The sequence below is a fragment of the Staurois parvus genome, unplaced genomic scaffold (genome assembly GCF_062004578.1).
Source record: "Staurois parvus isolate SC_StPar_1 unplaced genomic scaffold, SC_StPar_1.0 ptg000449l, whole genome shotgun sequence".
NCBI classification, from domain to species: domain Eukaryota; kingdom Metazoa; phylum Chordata; class Amphibia; order Anura; family Ranidae; genus Staurois; species Staurois parvus.
Genome location: NW_028318245.1, coordinates 3,946,717 through 3,974,192, shown reverse-complemented (window position 1 = coordinate 3,974,192; position 27,476 = coordinate 3,946,717). Strand labels below are relative to the sequence as shown.

The 27,476-nt window shown below is 43.1% G+C and overlaps 2 protein-coding genes across 4 annotated transcripts in view; both read left to right on the top strand.

Annotated features, from left to right (window-relative positions):
• LOC149453372 (uncharacterized) overlaps window positions 1–17,273 on the top strand; it is a 37,713-nt gene extending 20,440 nt beyond the window's left edge. The window contains exons 1-7 of one of the 2 annotated variants that reach the window (XM_089688409.1): window positions 9,002–9,071; window positions 12,000–12,114; window positions 12,386–12,556; window positions 12,643–12,766; window positions 12,883–13,082; window positions 13,194–13,335; window positions 14,399–17,273. In XM_089688409.1, the coding sequence (XP_089544535.1) occupies window positions 12,037–12,114; window positions 12,386–12,556; window positions 12,643–12,766; window positions 12,883–13,082; window positions 13,194–13,335; window positions 14,399–15,447 (1,764 nt within the window). In that variant the 5' untranslated portion in view covers window positions 9,002–9,071; window positions 12,000–12,036 and the 3' untranslated portion in view covers window positions 15,448–17,273. Of the gene's footprint in view, window positions 1–2,570; window positions 2,970–9,001; window positions 9,072–11,999; window positions 12,115–12,385; window positions 12,557–12,642; window positions 12,767–12,882; window positions 13,083–13,193; window positions 13,336–14,398 lie in introns of those variants that run through there. The other variant, XM_089688410.1, reaches the window with a different exon arrangement.
• A 4,286-nt stretch (window positions 17,274–21,559) lies between these two features.
• On the top strand, window positions 21,560–27,476 carry LOC149453371 (uncharacterized). 2 transcript variants are annotated; one of them, XM_089688540.1, is made up of 7 exons: window positions 21,560–21,783; window positions 24,627–24,744; window positions 24,875–25,045; window positions 25,132–25,243; window positions 25,360–25,559; window positions 25,652–25,791; window positions 26,458–26,642. In XM_089688540.1, the coding sequence occupies exons 1-7, from the start codon at window positions 21,734–21,736 to the stop codon at window positions 26,507–26,509; spliced, it is 843 nt and encodes a 280-aa protein (XP_089544666.1). In that variant the 5' UTR covers window positions 21,560–21,733; the 3' UTR covers window positions 26,510–26,642. The 2 variants fall into 2 exon arrangements, with proteins under 2 accessions (XP_089544666.1, XP_089544665.1); XM_089688539.1 differs by lacking the exons at window positions 21,560–21,783; window positions 24,627–24,744; window positions 24,875–25,045; window positions 25,132–25,243; window positions 25,360–25,559 and having other exon boundaries at window positions 25,657–25,791; window positions 26,458–27,476.

Genomic DNA, 27,476 nt, shown 5'->3' with positions numbered 1-27,476 from the left:
CATATGGAAGGTCCATCTCCATTCCTCAATATAACATCATGTTCAACTACCACCTCTATGCCGACGACACACAAATCTATCTCTCAACCCCCCACCTCACCCCCTCGGTCTCCGCCCGAATCACACACCTACTGAGCGACATATCAGACTGGATGTTGCTCCACTTCCTTAAACTGAACCTCTCCAAAACCGAGTTTCTTGTCTTCCCCCCCCAGCCCGGACACCACCCCCCATTGACTTCTCCATCACATCCAACAACGCCACCATCAAACCCGCCCCACAGGCCAGAGTACTTGGTGTCATTCTGGACTCCAACCTATCCTTCCAGCCCCAAGTACAATCTTCAACAAGTACAATCTTCGTGCAGACTCCACCTCCGCAACATCGCCAAAATACACACGTTCCTAACCCCAGAAACCACTAAACAGCTCATCCACTCCCTCATCATATCACGACTCGACTACTGCAACTCCCTCCTCGCTGGCCTGCCTCGCCACTGGCTATCCCTGCTTCAGTCGATCCTGATTACGGCTGCCAGACTCATTCACCTTTCCAACCGCTCCATTTCCGCCACCCCCCTCTGCCAATCCCGCCACTGGCTTCCGATTGCGCAACGGACCAAATTCAAAATCCTAACACTGACGTACAAAGCTGTCCACCATACTGCCCCGAACTACATCACCGACCTAATATCCAAGTACCGCCCAGCACGCACACCCAGCTCCTCACAAGACCTCCTTCTCTCTAGTTCCCTGGTCTCCTCCTCCCATGCCCGCCTCCAGGACTTCTCCAGGGTGTCACCCATCCTCTAAAACTCCCTGCCCCAACCCATCAGATTATCACCTACTCTCCTCTCCTTTATGCGCACCCTGAAAACCCATCTCTTCAGGGAAGCCTACCCAACCCCCTGCTAACTTGCTGACCTCCTCCATTCTTCCTACCACTCCATCCCGCACAGCTATCTCCTCCTGTGCCACCATCCCCTCTCTCCTAGATTGTAAGCTCGAAAGAGCAGGGCCCTCGATCCCTTCATGTTTTGCATTGTATTGGTATTGTTCTGTCACATGTTCTGTCCCCCTTTGTAATGTACAGCGCTGAGCGAACCATTGGCGCTTTATAAATACTGTATAATAATAATAATGTTCCCAACAAATGAGGAGATACTGTACACCATATGAAAGGTCCATCTCCATTCCTCAATATAAAAGCCTGTTCCCAACAAATGAGGAGGATATACTGTACACCATATGGAAGGTCCATCTCCATTCCTCAATATAACGTCATGTTCCCAACAAATGAGGAGGAGATACTGGACACAATATGAAAGGTCCATCTCCATTCCTCAATATAAAGTTATGTTCCCAACAAATGAGGAGGAGATACTGGACACCATATGAAAGGTCCATCTCCATTCCTCAATATAACATCATGTTCCCAACAAATGAGGAGATACTGGACACCATATGGAAGGTCCATCTCCATTCCTCAATAGAACGTCATGTTCCCAACAAATGAGGAGGAGATACTGGACACCATATGAAAGGTCCATCTCCATTCCTCAATATAACATCATGTTCCCAACAAATGAGGAGGAGATACTGGACACCATATGGAAGGTCCATCTTCATTCCTCAATATAACGTCATGTTCCCAACAAATGAGGAGGAGATACTGGACACCATATGGAAGGTCCATCTCCATTCCTCAATATAACGTCATGTTCCCAACAAATGAGGAGGAGATACTGGGCACCATATGAAAGGTCCATCTCCATTCCTCAATATAACTTCATGTTCCCAACAAATGAGGAGGAGATACTGGACACCATTTGAAAGGTCCATCTCCATTCCTCAATATAAAGTCATATTGCCAAGTTTACTGTTCGTTATTATGGATGGTTTGGGTGTTTTGCACCCTTTATCTGGTCTATTCTATCCCGGCTCTGTGAATTTGTTGACTGCTAGACCTACTTACATGACTCTTTAATTACTGACAATTTTAACATTTATTAAAATGTTATTTTTCAATAGATGGAGGCCAAGTCACGAAAACTCTAAAGAGATATCCAGTATTTTCTGCTGATTGTAAATCAGAAGATAATGGCTTAGGGCACACTTCAATGGCAGTAAATTCAGTTACTCAAGATATAAATGACAGACTCTACCATTTGGAGAAGTCAACAGATCCATCCAATCCAGAGAAACCATCTGACCAATCACATAATACGACTTCAGATATCCATTGGAGATCTCCCAGTGTGGATAGACCAACAGATCCATCCAATCCAGAGAAACCATCTGACCAATCACATAATACGACTTCAGATATCCATTGGAGATCTCCAAGTGTGGGTAGACCAACAGATCCATTCAATCCCAAGGAATCTGCTTTAACCGATAAAGATGAGAGTTCATTGTCTTGTTTGGGGTGTGGGAAATCTTTCATGATGAGGTCTGAACTTTTCATACATCTCAGATCTCACACCAGTGTAACCTTTACATGTTCAGAGTGCGGGGAGACTTTCTCTAAAAAGTGTGAACTTGATTCGCACAGAAGAACTCACAGGAAAGAGAATTCTTATTCGTGTTTCGAGTGCGGGAAATCTTTCCCTGAAAAAAGAGCACTTGCTACCCATCAGAGGAGTCACACAGGCGAGCGTCCTTTTTCATGCCCAGAGTGCGGAAAAGGTTTTACTCAGAAAGGAAGTCTTCTCACACACCAGAGAAGCCACACGGGCGAATGCCCCTTTTCCTGTTCCGACTGCGGGAAATCTTTCACAGTCAAAGGCAAACTGCTTGCACACCAGAGAAGTCACACGGGCGAGCGCCCTTTTTCCTGCTCGGAGTGTGGGAAATGTTTCACTCAGAAAGGAAGCCTCCTTTATCACCAGAGGATTCACTCGGGCGAGCGTCCTTATTCGTGCTCAGAGTGCGGAAAAAGTTTTACACATAAAGGAAATCTAATTAGACATCAGAGCACACACTGATACTATTGACTATCGGGCAGAGACACGGAACTGGGGTTTAGATCTGTTCAAAGAACTGTGTGATACAATTTTTTTTAAAGGGGTTTTCTCTGCAAAAGTGACCTTTCATTTATCAATGGAGTCTGGGGGGCGGCGGAGTCATTCCCTGGCAGCTTACCAGTCCTAAGATGTGGCAGCTGCATTAGTTTTCTTGTTTTCCTTTATTTTCACCAGCAGGACATTTCCTGTTTTAAGGTGAGAAAGTTCCCTTTTTGTACTGTATCTCAAGCAATGTCACACCCTAGGCTGTCTTTTGGTTTGGACGACAGAATCCCACCCCCTCTTCTCATTTGACATGGGTCGAGGTTGTGTCGTTTACCAAGATAGCTGGCCAGGGCTTGATACCATTGCTTTGGTTTCATTGCAGCAGAAACAGAGAGAACAGGAAGTTATCAGCTCTCTACATCTCTGGCAGGATCAACAGGTTGTTTTTTTTTGTCCCTTATCAAAGATGTATGCCAGAAACATGGAATTTAACACACCAGAAGGGTGCAAATAAGAGAATGTCATTGTTAGGGTTTACTTTTATTCGCCTGTGACTAGTTTCTGGACATGAAATATACTTCTTAACTTGAGGGCAATAGAACATTAAAATAAACTCTCACTAACCTCTGTAGCTGCATGTGCTGTGCAGTAATTCATCTTCAAAAGTCGTAACCTGCTGTGTGTTTACATTAGAAAGCTGGAAAACAGCCAAGTCCCTTCTGCCGTAAAAAAAAAAAACAGCACAGGAACTAGATATCTAACAGCTTAGAAACTCATGCTGTACGTTTACAATGGACGACTGGAAGGCAACCAAGTCCCTGCTGCTGTAGAATATAACGGAGATGAGCTTGGTATCTAACAGCCTAGAAATACCCACTGTGTGTATACAGTAAAAGGCTGGCAAGTGGCCGAGTCCCTGCTGCCATGGGGAAAAAAGAGGAGAGGATCTGTAATTTAATGCTTCTGTTGCAAACTTTGAGGATGAATTGCCCCACAGTACAAGCAGCTACAAAGATCAGTGAGGGACGCTTTTAAAGAAACTGCATAACACAACACTCTCCCTCCTGCCACGTTATAGACCTACTGGTCCAGCTCCTCTGCCACTTAACCCCCCTCCCTACATCAAGCTTTTATGTAGAAATACTTTAAAACGTCACTTGTATGACAGTCTGCTGACATCACATCCAAGATGGTGGCACTCAGTAGCCGCTTTGGCTTTTGGATGTCTGCACAAGGTAGGCTTATACAGGTAAATAACATAAAATAGATTGTATTGCCAAAAGTATTGGGCCAGCCCTCCATATCATGGGATTCAGGTGTTCCAATCCTCTCCAAATCATGTGATTCAGGTGTTCCAATCCCCTCCATATCATGTGATTCAGGTGTTCCAATCCCCTCCATGGACACAGGTGTATACAATCAAGCCCCTAGGCATGCAGACTGCTTCTACAAACATTGGTGAAAGAATGGGTCGCTCTCAGGAGCTCAGTGACTCCAAGTGTGGTCCCGTGATATGTGGCCACCTGTGCAATAAATCCATCCATGACATTTCCTAGCTACTAAATATTTCATGCTCAACTGTTAGTGGGATTATAACAAAGTGGAAGCAACTGGGAACAACAGCCACTCAGCCACCAAGTGGTAGGCCACGTGACATGACAGAGCGGGGTCAGTGCATGCTGAAGCGCACAGTGCGCGGAAGTCGCCAACTGTCTGCAGAGTCAATAGCTAAAGACCTCCAAACTCGGTGTGGCCTTCAGATGAGCCCAACAACAGTGTGTAGAGAGCTTCATGGAATGGGTTTGCATGGCCGAGCAGCTGCATCCAAGCCTTCCATCACCAAGCGCAATGCAAAGCGTCGGATACCGAGGTGTAAAGCACACCGCCACTGGACTCTAGAGCAGTGGAGGCATGTTCTCTGGAGTGACCAATCACGCTTCTCTGTCTGGCAATCCGATGGATGTGTCTGGGTTTGGTGGTTGCCAGGAGAACGGTACTTGCCTGACTGCATTCTGCGGTCAAAGTGTAAAGTTTGGTGGAGGGGGATTATGGTGTGGGGTTTTTTTTCAGGGGTTGGGCTTGGCCCCCTAGTTCCAGTGAAAGGAACGCTTAAGCTGTCAGTATACCAAGACATTTTGGACAATTCCATGCTCCCAAGTTTGTGGGAAGAGTTTGGGGATGGCCCCTTCCTGTTCCAACATGACTGCACACCAGTGCACAAAGCGAGGTCCATAAAGACATGGAGGAGCCAGTTTGCAGTGGAGGAACTTGACTGTCCTGCAGAGTCCTGACCTCAACCCCATAGAACACCTTTGGGATGAATTAGAGCAGAGACTGCGAGCCAGGCCTCCTCCCCATTCATCAGTGCGTGACCTGACAAATGTGCTTCTGGAAGAATGGTCCAACCTTCCTATAAACACCCTCCTAAACCTTGTGGACGGCCTTCCCAGAAGAGTTGAAGCTGTTATAGCTGCAAAGGGCGGGGCCAACTCAATATTGAACCCTATGGACCTAGATTGGGGGGCCATTAGAGGTCATGTGCGTGGAAAGGCAGGCGGCCCAATACTTTTGGCAACATAGTGTGTGTTAAATGCTCATACATTCTCATGGAAAGGCTGACCCCAGTGACAGGGCCTCTTTAAGGTTCTTTTACTGTTTGTTAAGAACATGTAAATACTTCAATGCCCACACAGAATCACTTTAACATGACTTTTACCTTTATGACTAATTTGTTGGTTTGGCATGGTAACCAAAGACCTAAATGAACATGCTGTAGTCGCCAAATAGAAATGGCGGTGGTGACAGTTGGCTCCATTTTCCTTCCCAATATAAAGGAAACAGCAGAGAGCACCAACTAAGTGCAGTGTGTAGGAAAAGACTATTACAAATCAGAAGTGGCAACTTACAAGATGCATAAAGATAAGAGCATGTAGTCCACCTAGTGCGATTTATTGTTGAGTCTTCCCAAGATGTTGCCAAGCACATGCCCATCGCTAGCATTTTTATAGGGAAAACCTTTCGTTTTGGTCGCTCCTCATAATTGCTCTTTGTCTTGCTTTACTGAAGAAGCTGGCTTGCCTTTGCACCACCCTAGAGATTTCATAGATTTGATATGATTTCATTCTTCAACTTGAACGTACAGCATTCGATTCGGATTAAAGCTCGGTTTTATTTTGTGTTAATTATTTTGTAAACGGAAAAGCTTCACACTTTACCGCATTCTGTCCCGAGTACTTTATTTCTTCTCAATTCTCAGACTATTTGTAATTTTAAAAAAAAAAATCATACATGACTTGATTACAGTTTTCCATTGGTGCTTTATTGGTGAGATGGAGAGTGCAAAAGTCCAAAGCAATATTCCCAACACACACGCTGAGGATAAGGTGACCAACGGTTGGAGACCGTAATGAAATATGTCACCTGCACACCAAGGAACTCCATGGACGGGTCTAACACTTTATTGAATGATCACAGCAGAAGATAGCAACGCATCAGAACCATGCAGGACCCCTTCATGAGGCATGCCTCATAAAGAGGTCCTGCATGGCTCTGAAATGTTGCTATCTTCTGCTGTGATATGATCAATGGAGAGTCCATAAGGTTCAGTTCCATGCATGAAAATCTAAGCATTCTCAACCTTTTTACCAAGGAGGAACCCTTGAAATGATTTTCAGGTGTTAGGGAACCCCTGCTTAAGTTATAGCCCCACCTCTCCGTACGTGATCAGTAATTTGTACATTGTTGGTCAGTAAGGAAATGTCCTCATACATTGGTGGTAAGTAAAGAAAATGGCCCCTTTTATTGCTGGTCAATGAAGAGGTGCCCAGTTACTTTGGTGGTCTCCGGGAGGAGGATACATACCTAAATAATATCTGCAACCATTGCTGGTCGGTAAGGAAATGTCCCCTTACGTTGGTGGTGAGTAAAGAAAACGTCTCCTTCCATTAGTGGTCAATAAAGAAGTGCCCATTTACAGTACTTTGGTGGTCACTGGGAGAAGAACACCTGCCTAAATTATATCTGCAACCATAGCTGGTCAATAAGGAAGTGTCCCCTTACATTTTCAGGTGTTAGGGAACCCCTGCTTAAGTTATATCCCCACCTCTCCGTACATGCTCAGTAATTTGTACATTGTTGGTCAGTAAGGAAATGTCCTCATACATTGGTGGTAAGTAAAGAAAATGGCCCCTTTCATTGCTGGTCAATGAAGAGGTGCCCAGTTACTTTGTTGGTCTCCGGGAGGAGGACACATCAATAAATAATATCTGCAACCATTGCTGATCAGTAAGGAAGTGTCCCCTTACATTGGTGGTGAGTAAAGAAAACGTCCCCTTCCATTAGTGGTCAATAAAGAAGTGCCCATTTACAGTACTTTGGTGGTCACTGGGAGAAGAACACCTGCCTAAATTATATCTGCAACCATAGCTGGTCAATAAGGAAGTGTCCCCTTACATTGGTGTTCAGTCAGTGAAGTGCCTTGTTAGTTTGGTGGTCATTGGCAGAAACTTAGTTTAGGTTAGTAGTAAGAGATCCCCCTTGTTGACAGCTAACTTATCTCAAAAGATGAGAGAAAAGGATCTACTGGTCCCACTCCCACGGAGGAACTCTTGAAATAATTTTCAGCTCTTAGAGAACCCCTTCCTAAATTATATCTGCAGCCATTGCTGATTGGTAAAGAAGTGTCTTCATGCATTGGTGGTCAGTAAGGAAGTGTCTTCTTACATTAGTGGTCAGTAAGGAAATGTCCCCTTACTTTGGAGGTCAATGAAGACATGCCCCCCTGACTTTGCTGGTCACCGGCAGAAGAAATCCATTCGATTTGTGGTTAGCAGTAGAAGATCCCCATTACTGACAGCTAAAGACATCACTGGTATCAGTTACTTATCTCAAAAGATGAGAGAAAAGGATCTACTGGTCTCACTCCCAAGGAGAAACTCTTGAAATAAGGTCTTAGGGAACCCCTTCCTAAATTATATCTGCAACCATTGCTGATCGGTAAGGAAGTGTCTCCTTGCATTGGTGGTAAGGAAACGTCCCCTTATTTAAGGGGTCAATGAAGACGTGCCCCCACTACTTTTGCTGGCCACCGACAGAAGAAATCCAGTAGATGTGTGGTTAGTAGTAGAAGATCCCCCTTACTAGCAGCTAAAAACATCACTGGTATCAGTCACTTATCTCAAAAGACGAGAGAATAGGATCTACTAGTCTCACTCCGATGGCTCAACCAAGCGAAGTTGGGGTTGTAACAGCTCGGGCACCATCGGGCAGGGGACCGGTGCACCACTGCTCAAGGAACCCATACGCACCTCTGAAGGAAACCTGGTTGAGATAAGCTGTTCTAAGGATACATGAAGACCTTACAATTGTCACATGGTATATCCATGTGACAATTGTAAGTATTTTTTCCTTGTTTGGCCTTCAACTCAGGTGTAATTATTATTATTATACAGGATTTATGGCACCAACAGTTTGCTCAGCGCTTTACAATATAACGGGAGACAATACAGCAACAATACAGTTCAATACAAGAGGGTTAGGAGGCCCTGATCCAGGGAGCTTACAATCTAGGAGGGAGGGGCTGGTGGTACAAAAGGTAAGAACTGTGGGGGATGGACTGGTTGGAAGAGTAGAAGATTCCATTATTAGCTGAGGGCCTAAAAGTGAACAGAGTAGGAGATAGTCTGATAAATTGGGGTAGAGAGTTCCATAGGATGGGGGAAGCTCTGGACAAGTCCTGGAGACAAGCATGGGAGGAGGAGACAAGGGAGCTAGAGAGTAGGAGGTCTTGTGAGGAGCAGAGAGTACGGTTTGGGTAATGTGTGCAACCAAACTGAAAAACACCCCAAGAAGCAGCTGTCCAAGTATCGAAATACCACGAAGGCTGCACTTTTTATATTCTCCACAAGGAAACGATCCTACGTGTTGTCAGTGGACCTCACAGACAGGAAACGATGTAAAGATCAGACAGGAAGTGGTGCAATAGACAGACAGGAAGTTCCGGGTGAGAGTTGAGTTGGGAGGAAGTAGAGAGGGGACATTGCTGGGACTGGCAGCAGAGGAGGTAATGAGATCCTATTTTATATTTGTACCCAGTAACCCCCCCCGTCATGCCCTGTCCTCTTCCTCCATAGCTGTGCCCGTCCTCTTCCTCCATCGTCGTGCCTGTCCTCTTCCTCCATCGTCAAGCCCGTCCTTTTCCTCCATCGTCGTGCCCGTCCTACTCCTCCATGGTCGTGCCCGTCCTATTCCTCCATGGTCGTGCCCGTCCTCTTCCATGGTCGTGCCCGTCCTCTTCCTCCATCATTGTGCCCATCCTCTTCCTCCATCGTTGTGCCCGTACTCTTCCTCCATCGTTGTGCCCGTCCTCTTCCCTTCCTCCATATTTTTGTTAACCTGAAGAAGAACGGATGTGAGGTGAAACTGTTGCAAATATTTTCACCAATCTGATCCCATTGGGTGGTTGTCCGGGATCTATGGTAACTGCCTCACAATGTCCGCATCCGACAGGGCCCAGGTCACGTGACAGAGTAACAGCGGGGTGCTGGGACTCTGAATTCCATCACTTGGCACCACCGCTGTGAATGTCAGGTGAAATGATTAGTAGTCACAGAATAGTCTCCGGCATCAGCAGAGAACCAGTGCAGGAACGTGTGTCCAGGTCCACAGAACAGCAAAGCGTGTTCCTACTCTCACTGACACCAAGGATTGGGCTTATTATATCCCTCTGACACCAAAAATGGGGCTTATTGTATCCCAATGACACCAATGATGGGGCTTATTATATCCCACTGACACCAACAATGGGGCTTATTTTATCCCACTGACACCAATAGGGGTGCTTGTTTTACCCCACTGACACCAATGATAGGACTTATTTTATCCCACTGGCACCAATGTTGGGGCTTATTTTATATCACGAACACCAAGGATGGGCCTTTTTTCACCCCACTGGCACCAATGATGGGGCTTACTATATTCCTCTGACACTAGCAATGGGGCTTATTGTATCCCACTGACACCAATAGTGGTGCTTATTTTACCCCACTGACACCAATGTTGGGGCTTATTTTATACCACAAACACCAAGGATGGGGCTTATTTCACCCCACTAACACCAATGATGGGGCTTACTATATTCCTCTGACACTAGCAATGGGGCTTATTGCATCCCAATGACACCAATGAAGGGGCTTTTTGTATCCCAATGACACCAATGTTGGGGCTTATTTTACCCCACTGACACCAATGATGGGGCTTACTATATTCCTCTGACATCAACAATGGGGCTTATTGTATCCCAATGACACCAATGATGGGGCTTATTTCACCCCACTGACACCAATGATGGGGCTTACTATATTCCTCTGACACTAGCAATGGGGCTTATTGTATCCCAATGATGGGGCTTTTTGTATCCCAATGACACCAATGATGGGGCTTATTTTACCCCACTGACACCAATGATGGAGTTTATTTTATCACACTGGCACCAATGTTGGGGCTTATTTTATATCACGAACAGCAAGGATGGGGCTTTTTTTACCCCATTGACACCAATGATGGGGCTTGCTATATTCCTCTGACACCAATGATGGGGTTTATTGTATCCCAATGACACCAATGATGGGGCTTATTTTACTGCACTGACACCAATGATGAGACTTATTTTATCCCACTGGGACCAATGTTGGGGCTTATTTTATACCACGAACACCAACAATGGGGCTTATTTCACCCCACTGACACCAATGATGGGGTTTATGTTATGTTAATAACACTAAAGATGGGGCTTTTTTTAATCTCACCAACACCAACGATGGGGTTTATTTTATCCCACTGACACCAACAATGGAGCTTATTTTATCCCTCTGACACCAACGATGGAGCTTATTTTATCCCTCTGACACCAACGATGGAGCTTATTTTATCCCTCTGACACCAACAATGGAGCTTATTTTATCCCTCTGACACCAACGATGGAGCTTATTTTATCCCACTGGTGCCAACATTGGGGCTTAATTTATTTCTTTGATATCAATGATGAGGCTTATTTTATATCACTGACACCAATGCTGGGACTATTTTCTACCACTGACATCAATTATTTCTAGTGACACCAGTGATAGGGCAGATTTTATTTTGATAACATCAACAACGGGGATTCTTTCTAACTCCTACTGACACCAATGATGGGACTTTTAGTATACCACTGATATCCACAGTGGGTTTTATTTTATCCCACTGACACCAACGGTAGGAATTAGTTTACCCCACCGACAGCATTGATGGAACTTATTTTTTTTATATCCCTAATATCAGTTATGGGGCTTAGTTTATTCCAAGTGACACCAGGGATAGGGCCTATTTGACTTCAATGACACCAACAATGAGGCTTTTTTTTTGTACTTCCACTGACACCAGCTATGGGGCATATTTTAGTTCACCGACACCAACAAAGGGACTTATCTGATCAATTTTTCTTCAAAGAACCCCCAGAACCTATTTTACGTAGCAAAGCTGGGAGGTAGACGTACGACACTACAATGACAGCAGGAATTTTTCTTCTCAAACCCTTCAAGGTACCCTCCTATTTCTTTTCAGATGTTGTCAACTATGACCCCATATTTACCAAATAATATCTCCTTTTAAAGCATTACTTTAGTTTTGATTGTTTTGCAAGGGAAGGGGTAGAATCTGTCAGTTTATTTCTTTCTATATGTCCATTGACCAGGGGCGGACTGACCATTTGGAAACTCGGGCACTGCCCGAGGGTCCGGAGTCAGTTGGGGACCCCATGAGATGCCCCTGGTACCTTTTTCATAGGTTTTTTTAAGTTTGGGCAAGGACACAGGGGCCCCATGATCCCCTATTGCCCGGGGGCCCCATGAGTTGTCAGTCCGCCCCTGCCATTGACCTTATTTTCCCTCATATTTTATGTTTGACATCAAATCACCTGGAAGATAATTCTCAGTTTATTGTCCGTCTACAGAGAGGACCATCCAAAATATATAACCACATGAACAGAAATGGACCAAGACCAAAGCCACATGACTAAAAGGATACTAAACCTCGCCCTGGAGATTATCTACCTGCTGACCGGAGAGGTGAGGAGGATTCTGGGAGGTCACATGACATCACTCTTATCTCTATTAATAAAACACAGACCTGACCGGAGAGGTGAGGAGGATTCTGGGAGGTCACATGACATCACTCTCATCTCTATTAATAAAACACAGACCTGACCGGAGAGGTGAGGAGGATTCTGGGATGTCACATGACACCACTTTTCTCTTCTAAATGGCCTGACCAGAGAGGTGAGGGAGATTTTGGAAAATTTGTAGTAGTAATTATTACTTTCACTCTTTTTCCGCTCAGGATTATAAAGTAGTGAAGAAAATATCTGGAGATCCATCACCACCCAGCAGTTGTCTCCAGAGGACATCACCCATCACAGTGCCTCCACCTCACTGCCTGACAACAGAGGGAACCAGTGCCAAGAAGATTCTAGAAGTCACCCAGAAGATGATGGAGCTGCTGACAGAAGAGGTGAGCGGTGCCGGGAATTCTGGGACATTCTCCAGTAACAGACAAGGGATGTGTCTGGATGGTGACTGTATCATTGTGTGTGTCAGGTTCCTATAAGGTGTCAGGATGTCACTGTATATTTCTCCATGGAGGAGTGGGAGTATTTAGAAGGACACAAGGATCTCTACAAGGACGTCATGATGGACAATCAGCCGCCCCTCACATCACCGGGTAAGAGGAGACTTTATTGTAAAGGAGAGAGCAGTACGGAGGGTCCACCTAGATCCCCCATCATCTGATAAACACATAGAAACAATGGATTCAGTCAGTGTGTGTGTTTTCTACAGATGGATCCAGTCATGGGAACCCACCAGAGAGATGTCCCTGTCCTCAGTATTCCCGGGATTTTACACAGGAAGGTCACACCATCCCTCACCATCATCAGGTAGGTGGGTCCAGTAATGGGAACCCACCAGAGAGATGTCCCCATCCTCAGTATTCCCGGGATTCCACACAGGAAGGTCACACCATCCCCCACCATCATCAGGTAGGTGGGAATGAGCAACTGGAACATGGAATAAACTCTATGAGAGGACATTCTTCTATATAATCTCTTGGTTTTTTGTAATAAATGTATTCTATCAACTTTGGGGTTTAGGGTGAAGAACTGAAAGACATCAAAACTGAGGTTAAAGAGGAAGAGGAAGAGACATTGGTGAGTGGAGATCAACAGTCTATGGAGGAGGGGGAGATGATTACGAAAAGTGAACAGGAGGAATCTTCTCTACATATAGACACAAGTGAGTAATGAACTGCTATGAGTATAAATTATCCTGTACACCATATGAAAGGTCCATCTCCATTCCTCAATATAACGTCATGTTCCCAACAAATGAGGAGGAGATACTGGACACCATATGAAAGGTCCATCTCCATTCCTCAATATACTGTCATGTCCACAACAAATGAGGAGGAGATACTGGACACCATATGAAAGGTCCATCTCCATTCCTCAATATAACGTCATGTTCCCAACAAATGAGGAGGAGATACTGGACACCATATGAAAGGTCCATCTCCATTCCTCAATATACTGTCATGTCCACAACAAATGAGGAGGAGATACTGGACACCATATGAAAGGTCCATCGCCTTTCCTCAATATAACGTCATGTTTCCAACAAATGGGGAGGAGATACTGGACACCATATGAAAGGTCCATCTCCATTCCTCAATATAACGTCACGTTCCCAACAAATGGGGAGGAGATACTGGACACCATATGAAAGGTCCATCTCCATTCCTCAATATACTGTCATGTCCACAACAAATGAGGAGGAGATACTGGACACCATATGAAAGGTCCATCGCCTTTCCTCAATATAACGTCATGTTTCCAACAAATGAGGAGGAGATACTGGACACCATATGAAAGGTCCATCGCCTTTCCTCAATATAACGTCATGTTCCCAACAAATGGGGAGGAGATACTGGACACCATATGAAAGGTCCGTCTCCATTCCTCAATATAACGTCATGTTCCCAACAAATGACCACTGTTTTACAATGTATAAAAGGTCCATTTCCTTTCTTCTATTTTTCTCATGGTTCCATGAAATGAGGTAGAGGAGGGTCCACACCCACTGTCAGAGTAGCAATGTCATCAATGCACAGGGACTATTGCCCAGTGTAGTTTGCTTGTATTGCATCCTTTATCTGGTTTGTATTGATATTTTGCTGTTAAGATTGCACCCAGTTCCAAACCAGAGCTACGAGAAACTGTTTAGAGGTTTAGCAGCATCTGTGATTCCCGAATGTAGCACATGAATGATTCTTAATAATTTAGAAATGGTTTCCCAACAGGTGGGCTCTATGTCCGGAACACCCCAGAGGAACCTCACAATGTATCTCCAGATTATAATGCAGAACGTAGTGTCATCACACAATATTCTCCAGGAGTAAATCTCCTTCCTCAGAATATACATCGCAGACCTTATCAATTGGAGAGATCTGTAGATTTGTCAAATCCTGAGGAATTTTATGATAAATCTCATATTTTTACTCCAGACCTCCATCTTGGATCTGATGCATATAAATCAACAAATCCCTCAAATCCCAGGGAATCTACTTTAGGTTTCATAGGAGGCAACGTCCTGGAGAGTATGGTGACATGTTCGATGTGTAGAAAATCTCTCACCGAAAGTGAAGCACTTTTTAAACAACAGAAAAATCACATGGGTGAGCGTCCTTTCTCCTGCTTGGAGTGCGGGAAAAGTTTCACGGTAAAAAGAAGCCTTCTTGTACACCAGAGAAGTCACACCGGTGAGCGTCCTTTCTCATGTCCAGAGTGCGGGAAATGTTTTGCTGAGAAAAGAACACTGCTTACGCACCAGAAAAGCCACACGTGCGAGGTTTCTTATTTATGCTCAGAGTGCGGGAAATGTTTCATTCAGAAAGGAGACCTTCTTAAACACCAGAGGATTCACACTGGCGAGCGTCCTTTTGCCTGTTCAGAGTGTGGGAAATGTTTCATTCAGAAATCAGACCTTCTTAGACACAAGAGGACTCACACAGGCGAGCGCCCCTATTCGTGTGCAGAGTGCGGCAAGTTTTTCGGTAACAAAGGAAACCTTCTCAAACATCAGAGAACTCACACAGGTGAGCGTCCATTTTCCTGCTCAGAGTGCGGGAAAGATTTTAACGACAAGGGAAACCTCCTTAAACATAAGAGAATTCACACGGGCGAGCGTCCTTTCTCGTGTTCAGAGTGCGGGAAATGTTTTAACGACAAAGCAAAACTTATTAGACACCAAAGAAGTCACACGGGAGAGCGTCCATATTTGTGTTCGGACTGCGGGAAATCTTTCACTAAGAAAGAAAGCCTCCTCAAACACCAGAAAAGTCACACTTAAAGGTACTGTCTCATGCTCCGAGTGCGGGAAATGTATTACAAGAAGGGAATCCAATTGGACATTGGAGTACACATTACTGCTGATATGTTAACAAATGTAAGGTGGCTTCCACCAAGCAGAACTGTTCGATCCATAGGACAAGTGTAAAGTTCAACTAATTCGATTTTTTAAAAGGGTACATCCAGGCAATGGCAGTATCCAGTTTTAGGCAGAGTCTACTCTTCATGGGTTGAGTCTCCTGTTGGCCACACCTTCTGATGAGTCTCACCCCACCCCCTAGGGCTTCTTCGTAGATTACGAGTGTAGATGTAAGGGTGCAGAGGTGAGTTGTGGATGGGCCAGCTGGGATGGGCAATGGAAGAGGAATGACATGGTAAAGGGTACATCTAGGCAATGGCGCTATCCAGTTTTAGGCGGAGTCTACTCTTCATGGGTTGAGTCACCTGTTGGATTCTTCAACAAAATTTATTGGAAGACGATCTCTGGGCGTCCTCTGTCCTCCATTTTTTCCTTTCTCCGTAATTTAACATAGAAATCCAGCGAGGAAAGTGAGAGCCCTTCATAATGAAATGGCAAGTCAACACTGCCCACCAAAAAGTGGCCTCAACCCCAATGGCCACACCTTCCGATAAGTCTCGCCCCACCCATCAGGACTTCGTCATAGATAACGACTGTAGATGTAGGGGTGCAGAGGTGAGCTGAGGATGAGCCTGCTGGGGTGGGCAATGGAAGAGGGATGATGTGGTGAAGGATACATCATGGCAATAGAGGTATCCAGTTTTAGGCAGACTCTACTCTTCATGGGTTGAGTCAACTGTTGGATTCTTAACAGGATTTCTTGGAAGACGATCTCGGGGCGTCCTCTTTCCTCTTTCTTTCCTTTCTCCGTAATATAACATAGAAATCCAGCGAGGAAAGTGAGAGCCCTTCATAATGAAATGGCAAATCAACGTTGCCCACCAAAAAGCGGCCTCAACCCCGTTGGCCACACCTTCCGATACATCTTGCCGCGCCCACCACTGACTGTAGAAGTGAGGGTGAAGAGGTGAGCTGTGGATGAGCCTGCTGGGGTGGGCAATGGAAGAGGAAGGACATGGTGAAAATGGTGCAGAGCATCCAGATAGAAGCGGCGGAAGGGGAGTGTTGAAGTAGATGGGTGCGGAGGTCAGTAATGGAAGGGTAGTGCAGAGTTGACCACTGAACAATTTTTTTCTGCTTGAGGAAGGAAATTGTTGCTGGGGGGATATTTTGCTTGGGGAGAGTTTTTGCGTTCGTATTTTGCTTGAGGGGGTTACCTTTGTAGAGTGGGGTTTGCTGGGGGAAATCTTTATTAGTGAACGCTTTACTTGGGAAGGTTCTAACAAGGCAAGCAGTGTGTACTCCTGACCTCTGCACTTCCTATGTGTACAATGTACTGCACAGCAGGCAGAGGTCAGCAGTCAGGAACAGTTGACCTCTCCACACTATAGATGGGTGTAGGGGGTGTGGTCCGCATCGGGTGCTGACACTTTGAGGGCGTTGGTTGGCCAACTTTTTTCCTTGCGCATTGCAATTGTCAGGCAGAAGCGGTGAGGTCGTCCTAGTATCACAGAACCCGTAAGCAGAAGACATTTGGGGATGGGGGGGGGGGGGGGTGCAGTTTGGCATCTTTGCTTTGGGTACTGGATGGCCTTGTTCCGAAACTTCCAGTTCTAAGCTGATACTGGGTTGGAAGGGAAGAAAGCCTGGTGTATTTCTTGCCTGTTGAACTCTGTTTCCATGTTTTTTTTATATTTGTTTAATAAAGCTTTGATTATTATGCCAATAAAAATCCCATATGAAAGGTCCATCTCCATTCCTCAATATAACGCCATGTTCCCAACAAATGAGAAGGAGATACTGTACACCATATGAAAGGTCCATCTCCATTCCTCAATATAACGTCATGTTCCCAACAAATGAGGAGATACTGTACACCATACGAAAAGTCCATCTCCATTCCTCAATATAACGTCATGTTCCCAATAAATGAGGAGGAGATACTGGACACCATATGAAAGGTCCATCTCCATTCCTCAATATAACGTCATGTTCCCAACAAATGAGGAGATACTGTACACCATACGAAAAGTCCATCTCCATTCCTCAATATAACGTCATGTTCCCAATAAATGAGGAGGAGATACTGGACACCATATGAAAGGTCCATCTCCATTCCTCAATAGAACATCATGTTCCCAACAAATGAGGAGGAGATACTGGACACCATATGGAAGGTTCATCTCCATTTCTCAATATAACGTCATGTTCCCAACAAATGAGGAGGAGATACTGGACACCATATAAAAGGTCCATCTCCATTCCTCAATATAACGTCACGTTCCCAACAAATGAGGAGGAGATACTGTACACCATACGAAAGGTCCATCTCCATTCCTCAATATAACGTCATGTTCCCAACAAATGAGGAGGAGATACTGGACACCATATGGAAGGTCCATCTCCATTCCTCAATATAACGTCATGTTCCCAATAAATGAGGAGGAGATACTGGACACCATATGAAAGGTTCATCTCCATTCCTCAACATAAAATCCCATATCTTTTATTTGGAAAATGGTTGATTACTAGGTTAGCTCTCTCTTAAAGGGGAACTAAAGACTAGATGAAAATTTCTAGTAGACTTTTGAGGTGGAAATGTCTCCTGAGTTAATTTGTATATATTGCACCCGTTATGAAGGAACTTTGCATTGCAATAGGGGTGGGTGAAATGAGGGAGCTTTAATAAAGATTTGCTATAGGTATCAAAACGATGCATAAAACAGAATTTATTTTTCCTGGGGAGGATCAGCACGTTTGCAGGTCATATTACATCACACGTGTTTAGCTGTAGATCACTCCGCCTGCCTGACTGCTGCACTGTTGCTGAGTGGCATGGGCTTGGACCCCCCCTAACCCCCTCTTATCTACGCTCCTTGCAAATACAATACAGAATAATTCTGAATATCATCCAGTTGATCCAGCTATGCATCAAGGACATCTCTGTCACGTGCCTGGTTGGAGGCTGACTTGGCGAGAGGGCTTCCCTTGTGACTGAGTGCCAAGCATCACTGAAGGTGAGAACAGGGAGTGCAAGGACCAAAGCAGCACGGGTGCATTTAGGTAGCTCTTCTGGTGGTTGCTTGCAGCAGAGTCCACAAGAGGTTATCAGCTGGTCTGTCGGGACTGATGGCAGGACCTCTTTTGTTCTTGGAGATGCAGCAGGACTGAGGCAGCGGCCACAAGCAAGATGGCACCGGAGGTGGTGGCGTTGCCAGACTGGCAGGACTGAAGAAGCGTAGTCAGGATGGAAGCTGAGGTCATACATGGAAAGGCAAGCCAGAAAATGGGCAGGAACAAGGTCGTGAACAATAGCCAAGGCCATACACAGGAATCTGAGGCAGCAGAGTGGTCAGGTGACAGACCAGAGTCATGCCAGTTGGGCAAGAGAGTTAGAGTCCTTAGAGCAAGCGGGGTCAAACCAGGAAACAAGCAGCAGGAAGGTCCTAAGACAAGCCGAGTCAGTAACAGGAGGCCAATACAAGATACACAGGAGCAAGGAGTACTGGTAGCTGAAGATCATCAAGCAAACTCTTGAGTGCAGCCACAGACAGGAAGTGATGTCGGGTACAGTCAGGAAATAATGTCAGTTAAAGACAGGAGGAGACATCAGGTACCAGACAGGAAGTGGTCAGGTACAGACAAGAAGTGATGTCGGATACAGTCAGGAAGTGATGTCAGGTACAAACAGAAAATTATGTGAGGACAGATAGGAAGTTATGTCAGGTACAGTCAGGAAGTGATGTCGGGTACAGTCAGGAAATAATGTCAGTTAAAGACAGGAGGAGATGTCAGGTACCAGACAGGAAGGGACGTCGGATACTGTCAGGAAGTGATGTCAGGTACAAACAGGAAATTATGTGAGGACAGACTGGAAATGATGTCAGGTACAGTCAGGAAGTGATGTCAGGTACAGACAGGAAGTGATGTCAGGTAGACAGGAAGTGATGTCAGGTACAGACAAGAAGTGATGTCAGGTACCAGTCAGGAAATAATGTCAGGTAAAGACAGGAGATGTCAGGTACAGACAGGAAAAGATATCAGGGAAAGACAGGAAGTGATGTTGGGTACAGACAGGAAGTGATGTCAGATACAGACAGGAAATAATGTTGGGGTACAGACAGGAGGTGATGTCAGGAACAAAAAGGAAATCATGTCAGGCACAAACATGAAGTGATGTCATGTGAAGATAAGAAATTATGTCAGGTACAGACAGGAAGTGATATCAGGTACAGAGAGGAAATGCTGTCAGGTACAGACAGGAAGTGATGTCAGGTAAAAGACAGGAAATAATGTCAGGTACAGACAGGAGGAGATGTCAGGTACAGAGAGGAAGTGATGTGGGGTACAGACAGGAAGTGATGTTGGGTACAGGCAGGAAGAGATGTCGGGTACAAACAGGAAGTGATGTCGGGTACAGAAGGGAAGAGGTGCCAGGTACAGACAGGAAATATCAGGTACAGACAGGAAGTGGTGTCAGGAACAAACAGAAAATGATGTCAGGCACAGATAGGAAGTGATGTCAGGTGAATACAGGAAATTATGTCAGGTACAGCCATGAAGTGATGTCAGGTACAGACAGGAAGTGATCTTAGGTAAAAGACAGGAAATAATGTCAGGTACAGACAGGAAGTGATGTTGGGTACAGACAGGAAGTGATATCGGGTACACACAGGAAGATATGTCGGGTACAGACAGGAAGAGATGTCAGGTACGAAGAGGAAATGCTGTCAGGTACAAAGAGGAAGTTCCATGGTAAGAAGGAAGTTGCAAGGAGACATAGATGAAACTGACAGCAAAAGAGGTAATATTCACTTAGGTAAAAGGATTGGGTGGTTGTAGAACGTTTGAACTATTGGAGTGCAGAACCAGGTCTCCTTATATATGATGTAAAAAAACATCTCTTGGCCTGAAGGACTGATGTAAAACCGAAATGTTATTTTCTTCCAACAAGTTTATTTTATCCCCTGAAATCAACAATGGGGCTCATTTTATCCATTGACACCAACAATGGGGCTCATTTTATCCATTGACACCAACTATGGGGCTCATTTTATCCATTGACACCAACAACGGGGCTCTTTTTATCCATTGACACCAATAATGGGGCTCATTTTATCCATTGACACCAACTATGGGGCTCATTTTATCCATTGACACCAACAATGGGGCTCTTTTTATCCACTGACACCAACAATGGGGCTTATTTTATCTCATGGACACTAAAGATGGGGCTTATTTTATCTCACTGACACCAACAATGGAGTTATTTTATCCCATTGACACCAACAATGGGGCTTGTTTTATCTCACTGACACCAAGGATGGGGCTTATTTTATCTCACTGACACCAATAATGATTATATTATTTCAATGACATCAACAATTACGCTTATTTTATCTCACACCAGCACTGAGACCAATTTTATTCCATTGACACCAATGATAATGCATACTTTATCCCACTGACACCAGTGATGGGGCTTATTTTATCCCACTAATACCAACAATGGGGCTTATTTTATCTCACTTACATGAACAATGGGGTTTATTTTATCTGACACCAACATACTGTCCAGTTTTATTCCAATGATGATGCCTACTTTATCTCACTGACACCAACAATGGGGCTTATTTTATTTCACTGACACCAATGTTTGCATTTTTCTTCATCAAATTGATGCCAATGATGGGGCTTATTTTAATCCCATTTTCATTTGAATGTACCCCCATATCCTGTTCATCTAAAACATAGCAAAGCATAGAAGGAAATGTCTAACACTGCAATGCCAATAGACAAGTTTTTCGTTCAACCCTTTAGGATGTTCTTCTTATTTCAAGAAGCAGCTGTCAAAGTATTGAAGGACAACGTAGGCTGAAGGCTTTATATTCTCCACAAGTAGACGATCCTATGTCTTGCCACTGGAACACACAGACAGGAAGTGATAGGAGGTGAAGACAGGAAGTGCTGTCAGGTGAAGACAGGAAGTGATGTCATCTAAAGACAGGAAGTGATAAACAGGAAGTTAAGGAAGTAGAGAAGAGACATTGCTGGAACTGGCAGCAGAGGTAGTAATAAGATATTATTTTATATTTACACCCAGTAACCCACCCCCCCATCATGTTCCGTCCTCTTCGTCCATATTATTTTTTATCTCCAAGAATGTGTCAGGCCATTTCTCTACTTGTCCTTATCTAAGTTGCATACAATGAAACAAGTTTGGAAACATCAGGAAACACATCTAGGTACCTCAACGAGGTAAGTCGGAGAATGAGTATGGATCACATTGTGTAACGTCATACGTTTTTATACAATAAGGGTAGATTTAGACCTCTAAATGGGGCCTGGCAGCACTAGGGTCGTTGGTTCGAATCCCAACCACGGCACCACCTGCCTGCCCATGTGGAAGAAAAATATGTTTTATATATATTTTAAAAATATTCTGCCCAAATATATTGAGATATGTTTGAAATGCTACAGTTTTGGCCGTAATCAATATATTTCAAAATATATTTCAATAAATACATATATACTGTATGTTGAAATGTGTTTTTGTTACAAAATATATGAAAAATATTTTTAAAAATACATTTTCAAATATACGGCATGTTTGGAATGCATTTACAAATATATGTAAAAATATATGTTAAAATTACTTTTTTATATGTTAAAAAAGCTGAAGAGTATATTTTAAAAAAATATATTTAAAAAAACTTTTTCATATTTTTTTTAATATATAAAAACACATTTCAACATGCAGTGTATCTTTGTATATATATATATGTGTGTGTGTGTGTGTTTTTATTACAAAATATATGAAAAATATTTGTAAAAATACATTTTCAAATATACTGTACGTCTTTAAACATACATTTAATCTACATTTTTGGAATTCATTTACAATTATATGTAAAAATATATGTTAAAATGACTTTTTTTTATATGTTAAAAAAAAAATCTGAAGAATATATTTCTAAGAGAGAGAGAGAATATATATAGCTAAAATTGTAGTATTTCAAATATATGTGAATATATTTGTGAAGAATACTTTTCAAATGTATATTTCTAATATATTTTACATCCTCGTGGGGAGCTGGAGCAGATCTGGACAGAGGAAGCTCCGTCTTGAAAATGTAATTTTAAAAATATATTTCATATATTTTGAAATAAAAACGCATTTCAACATACAGTATATATATATTTATTTAAATATATTTTGAAATATATTGAATACGGCCAAAGTTGTAGTATTTCAAATATATGTCAATATATTTTGGAAGAAAATTTTTAACATATATATATTTTACTTCCATGTGGGGAGCTGAAGCAATTCTGGACAGAGGAAGCTCTGTCCTCCGATGCACATATATATATATATATATATATATATATGTATGTATACTCTGCATGTTGAAATGCGTTTTTATATATTACAAAAATATATGAAAAATATTTTTTGAAATATTTTTTTTAAGTATATTCTTCAGATTTTTTTTCAAACATATCAAAAAGTCATTTTATTATATATTTTTACATATATTTGTAAATGCATTCCAAAAATACTTGAACATGTATTTTTTAAATTTTTTTTCATATATCTTGTAATAAAAATGCATTTCAACATACAGTATATATATATATATATTGAAATATATGTTGAAATATATTGAATGCAGCCAAAATTGTAGTATTTCAAATATATGTCAATATATTTGCTAAGAATATTTTTAAAATATATTTCAGATATATTTTTCTTGCATGTGGTTGGAGTTTGCATGTTCTCCCTGTGCCTGCGTGGGTTTCCTCCCACACTCCAAAGACATGCTGGGAGGTGAATTGGCTCCTGTCTAAATTGGCCCTAGTATGTGTATGTATGAATGTGAGTTAGGGACCTTAGATTGTACGCCCCTTGAGGGTTAGAGAATGCATTTGCAAATATATCTAAAAATATATGTTAAAATTACTTTTTTATATGTTAAAAAAAATCTGAAGAATATATTTTAAAAAAATATATTTTTAAAAATATTTTTCGTATATTTTGTATTTTATAAAAAAAGAATTTCAACGTGCAGTATATGTATTTTTTTTTATATATTGAATATGGCCAAAATTGTAGTATTTCAAATATATGTCAATATATTTGAGAAGAATATTTTTAAAATATATTCCATATATATTTTTCTTCTATGTGGGTGGAGTTTGCATGTTCTCCCTGTGCCTGCGTGGGTTTCCTTTGGGTACTCCGGTTTCCTCCCACACTCCAAAGACATGCTGGGAGGTTAACTGGCTCCTGTCTAAATTGTCCCTAGTATGTGTATGTATGAATGTGAGTTAGGGACTTTAGATTGTACGCTCCTCGGGGGCGGGGACTGATGTGAATGTACAATATATATATAAAGCGCTGCGTAAATTGACGGCGCTATATAAGTACCTGTAATAAATAAAATAAATCTAAATCTCTCTTGTCTTTGAAGCACGATCCTCGTTCGGATTGCACTCCAGAGCCTACTGACAGGCGATGTGGAAGTGATACCACGCCTCCTCGCTACCTCTTTTAACCCCATTTGTGCTGACAATCATGCTGCTATCTCTTGGGTGAACTTTGCTTCGGGTGTGATGAGAAGCATCGCAGCCATGGCATGTAAACACCCCTCTACATACAAAAGCAAGGCTCCTGGGCATGGGAGTGAAGGGCTGGGGTCAGTCTATTGGGTGTATATTCAAAGAATGAGGGGATCAAAGCGGCCTTGCTGCCCTCTACTGGCTGACATATTCCAGGAGAAAATGCAAAAAAACAAGAAAAAAGGGCGCACTGGCCTACTGCATTCCCCCGAGGGAGTTTGTTCCAAATGTTAAAAAACATAAAAATACAAACATCCCTGTCAGCTGCCTTTTGCAGCTTAAAGGGGGAGTGGGCAGCAGAAATGTGGTTCAACCGTGCTGTTTTCCCACACGCCTTAACTGCATGTCTAAACGAAACCTTGCTGTTGCCTCGTATTGCTATCCAACTCACACCAATGATGGGGCTTATTTTATTTTATGGAGGAACTCTGCAGACATTATTCATCCCCGATAATTCCCAGTTTATTATCCGTCAACAGAGGAGAGACCTGTAGAGATCCTATGACCACATCAGTGAGGATGGATGAGGACCAAAGTCACATGACTGAGAGGATATTGAACCTCACCCTGGAGATCATCTACCTGCTGACCGGAGAGGTGAGGAGGATTCTGGGAGGTCACATGACATCACTCTCATCTCTATTAATAAAACACAGACCTGACCGGAGAGGTGAGGAGGATTCTGGGAAGTCTGTAGTGACAATTGTTACTTCCTCTCTATATTCAGGATTATAAAGTAGTGAAGAAAATATCTGGAGATCCATTATCACCCAGCAGCCATCTTCACAGGACATCACCCATCACAGTGCCTCCACCTCACTGCCTGACAACAGAGGGAACCAGTGCCAAGAAGATTCTAGAAGTCACCCAGAAGATCCTTGATCTGCTGACAGGAGAGGTGAGCGGTGCCGGGAATTCTGGGACATTCTCCAGTAACAGACAAGGGATGTGTCTGGATGGTGACTGTATCATTGTGTGTGTCAGGTTCCTATAAGGTGTCAGGATGTCACTGTCTATTTCTCCATGGAGGAGTGGGAGTATTTAGAAGGACACAAGGACCTCATGATGGACAATCAGCCGCCCCTCACATCACCGGGTAAGAGGAGACTTTATTGTAAAGGAGAGAGCAGTACGGAGGGTCCACCTAGATCCCCCATCATCTGATAAACACATAGAAACAATGGATTCAGTCAGTCTGTGTGTTTCCTACAGATGGATCCAGTCATGGGAACCCACCAGAGAGATGTCCCCGTCCTCTGTATTCCCGGGATTCCACACAGGAAGATCACACCATCCCTCACCATCATCAGGTAGATGGATCCAGTCATGGGAACCCACCAGAGAGATATCCCCGTCCTCTGTATTCCCGGGATTCCACACAAACTAATTATAACTATCCACATCATGATCAGGTAGATTGGACTGAAGATCTAGAATTCAAAAATTATGAGATGTAATCTCTTGTTTCTTTTTACAAATCTATTCTATAATTGTTGGGGTTAAGGATGAGGAACTAAAATGCATCAAAGTTGATATTAAAGAGGAGGAAGAAGAGACGGTGAGTGGAGATCAACAGTCTATGGAGGAAGGGGAGATTATTATGAAAAGTGAACAGGAGAAATCTTCTCTTCCTCATGGATACAAGTAAGTCATAAACACTAAATGCAGAAACAGTTCACATTTTCATTTTACATACTGGACACCATATGGAAGGTCCATTTCCATTCCTCAATATAACGTCATGTTCCCAACAAATGAGGAGGAGATACTGGACACCATATGGAAGGTCCATCTCCATTCCTCAATATAACGTCATGTTCCCGAAAAATGAGGAGGAGATACTGGACACCATATGGAAGGTCCATCTCCATTCCTAGAATGTGGTGTTTGTCTTCAAACTTCACTTTCTGCAGCACATCCTCAGTTTCCAGCTTCTCTTGCAATATGTTTTCATTGTCTCTTGTAGAATATCCTTCTACTGTAGTATTTCCAAAGTCTCTGACAAACACTGAATTTTATTGAGGTCAAAGATGGTGCTTGAGGCCTGCCAATTATTGTTAGGTTGCCCACCACGTGAAGGCATCAACTCCATTCTCACAGTAACAATGTCATTGCTTAACAAAGAGTATTACCCAGTGCCGTGAGGGTGTGCTGTCCTCTGTTTTCAGGTTTGTGCTCATAATTTGGTGTCATAATTTCACCCAATTCCAGGCCAAATCTCCAAGAAATTGTTGAGTTTGTACAACATAAAGTATATGATGACTCAATGGAAGAATACATATAATACTTCTCATAATTGCTTCCCAACAGATGGACATTATATCTGGAATACCACAAAGGCACATCCTACTTCAGATTGTAATGCAGAAGATAATAATATTGCAGAATATTCCCCGGGAGTAAACCTCATTACTCAAAATACTCATCACATGGAAAGATCAATGGATCCCTCCAATCCCGAGAAATCACTGGGGAAGGCAGTAGACACCCTGAGGGACACAGTAGCGAATTCATTGACATGTTCCATATGTAGGAAATCTCTCAATAAAAAAGGAACACCTTTTAAAGAGCAGATAAGTCACACGGGCGAACGTTCTTTCTCGTGTTCAGAGTGCGGAAAATGTTTCACTCAGAAAAGAACACTTTTAAAACATCAGAAAAGTCACATGTGCAGGTATCTTTATTTGTGTTCGGAGTGCGGGAAATATTGCAATGACAAAGGAAACCTTCTTAAACATCAGAGAACTCACACGGGTGAGCGTCCGTTTCCATGTTTAGAGTGTGGGAAATGTTTCATTCAGAAAGAAGATCTTCTGAAACACCAGAGAATTCACACGGGTGAGCGTCCTTTCTCATGTTCAGAGTGCGGGAAATGTTTTATTCAGAAATCAGACCTTCGTAGACACAAGAGAACTCACACAGGTGAACGTCCCTATTCCTGTAGTGAATGCGGGAAACATTTCAGCGACAAAGGAAACCTTGTTAAACATAAGAGAATTCATACAGGTGAGCGTCCATTTTCATGTTCAGAGTGTGGGAGATGTTTCACGGAGAAAGCAAAACTACTTAGGCACCAAAAAATTCACACAGGGGAACGTCCTTATTCATGTTCAAAGTGCAGAAAATGTTTCAGTAAAAAAGAAAGCCTTATCAGACATCAGGAAAGTCACACGTAAAAATCCTTTTTTTCGTTTTAATGAACAGAGTGCGGGAAATGTTTTACACATAAATCTAATTAGACATTGAATAAAACACAGCTGCTGACAAATGTACATTGGAATTCAGCAAGTGGAACTGTATCAATAAAAATGAGATATTTTTAAGTAGTA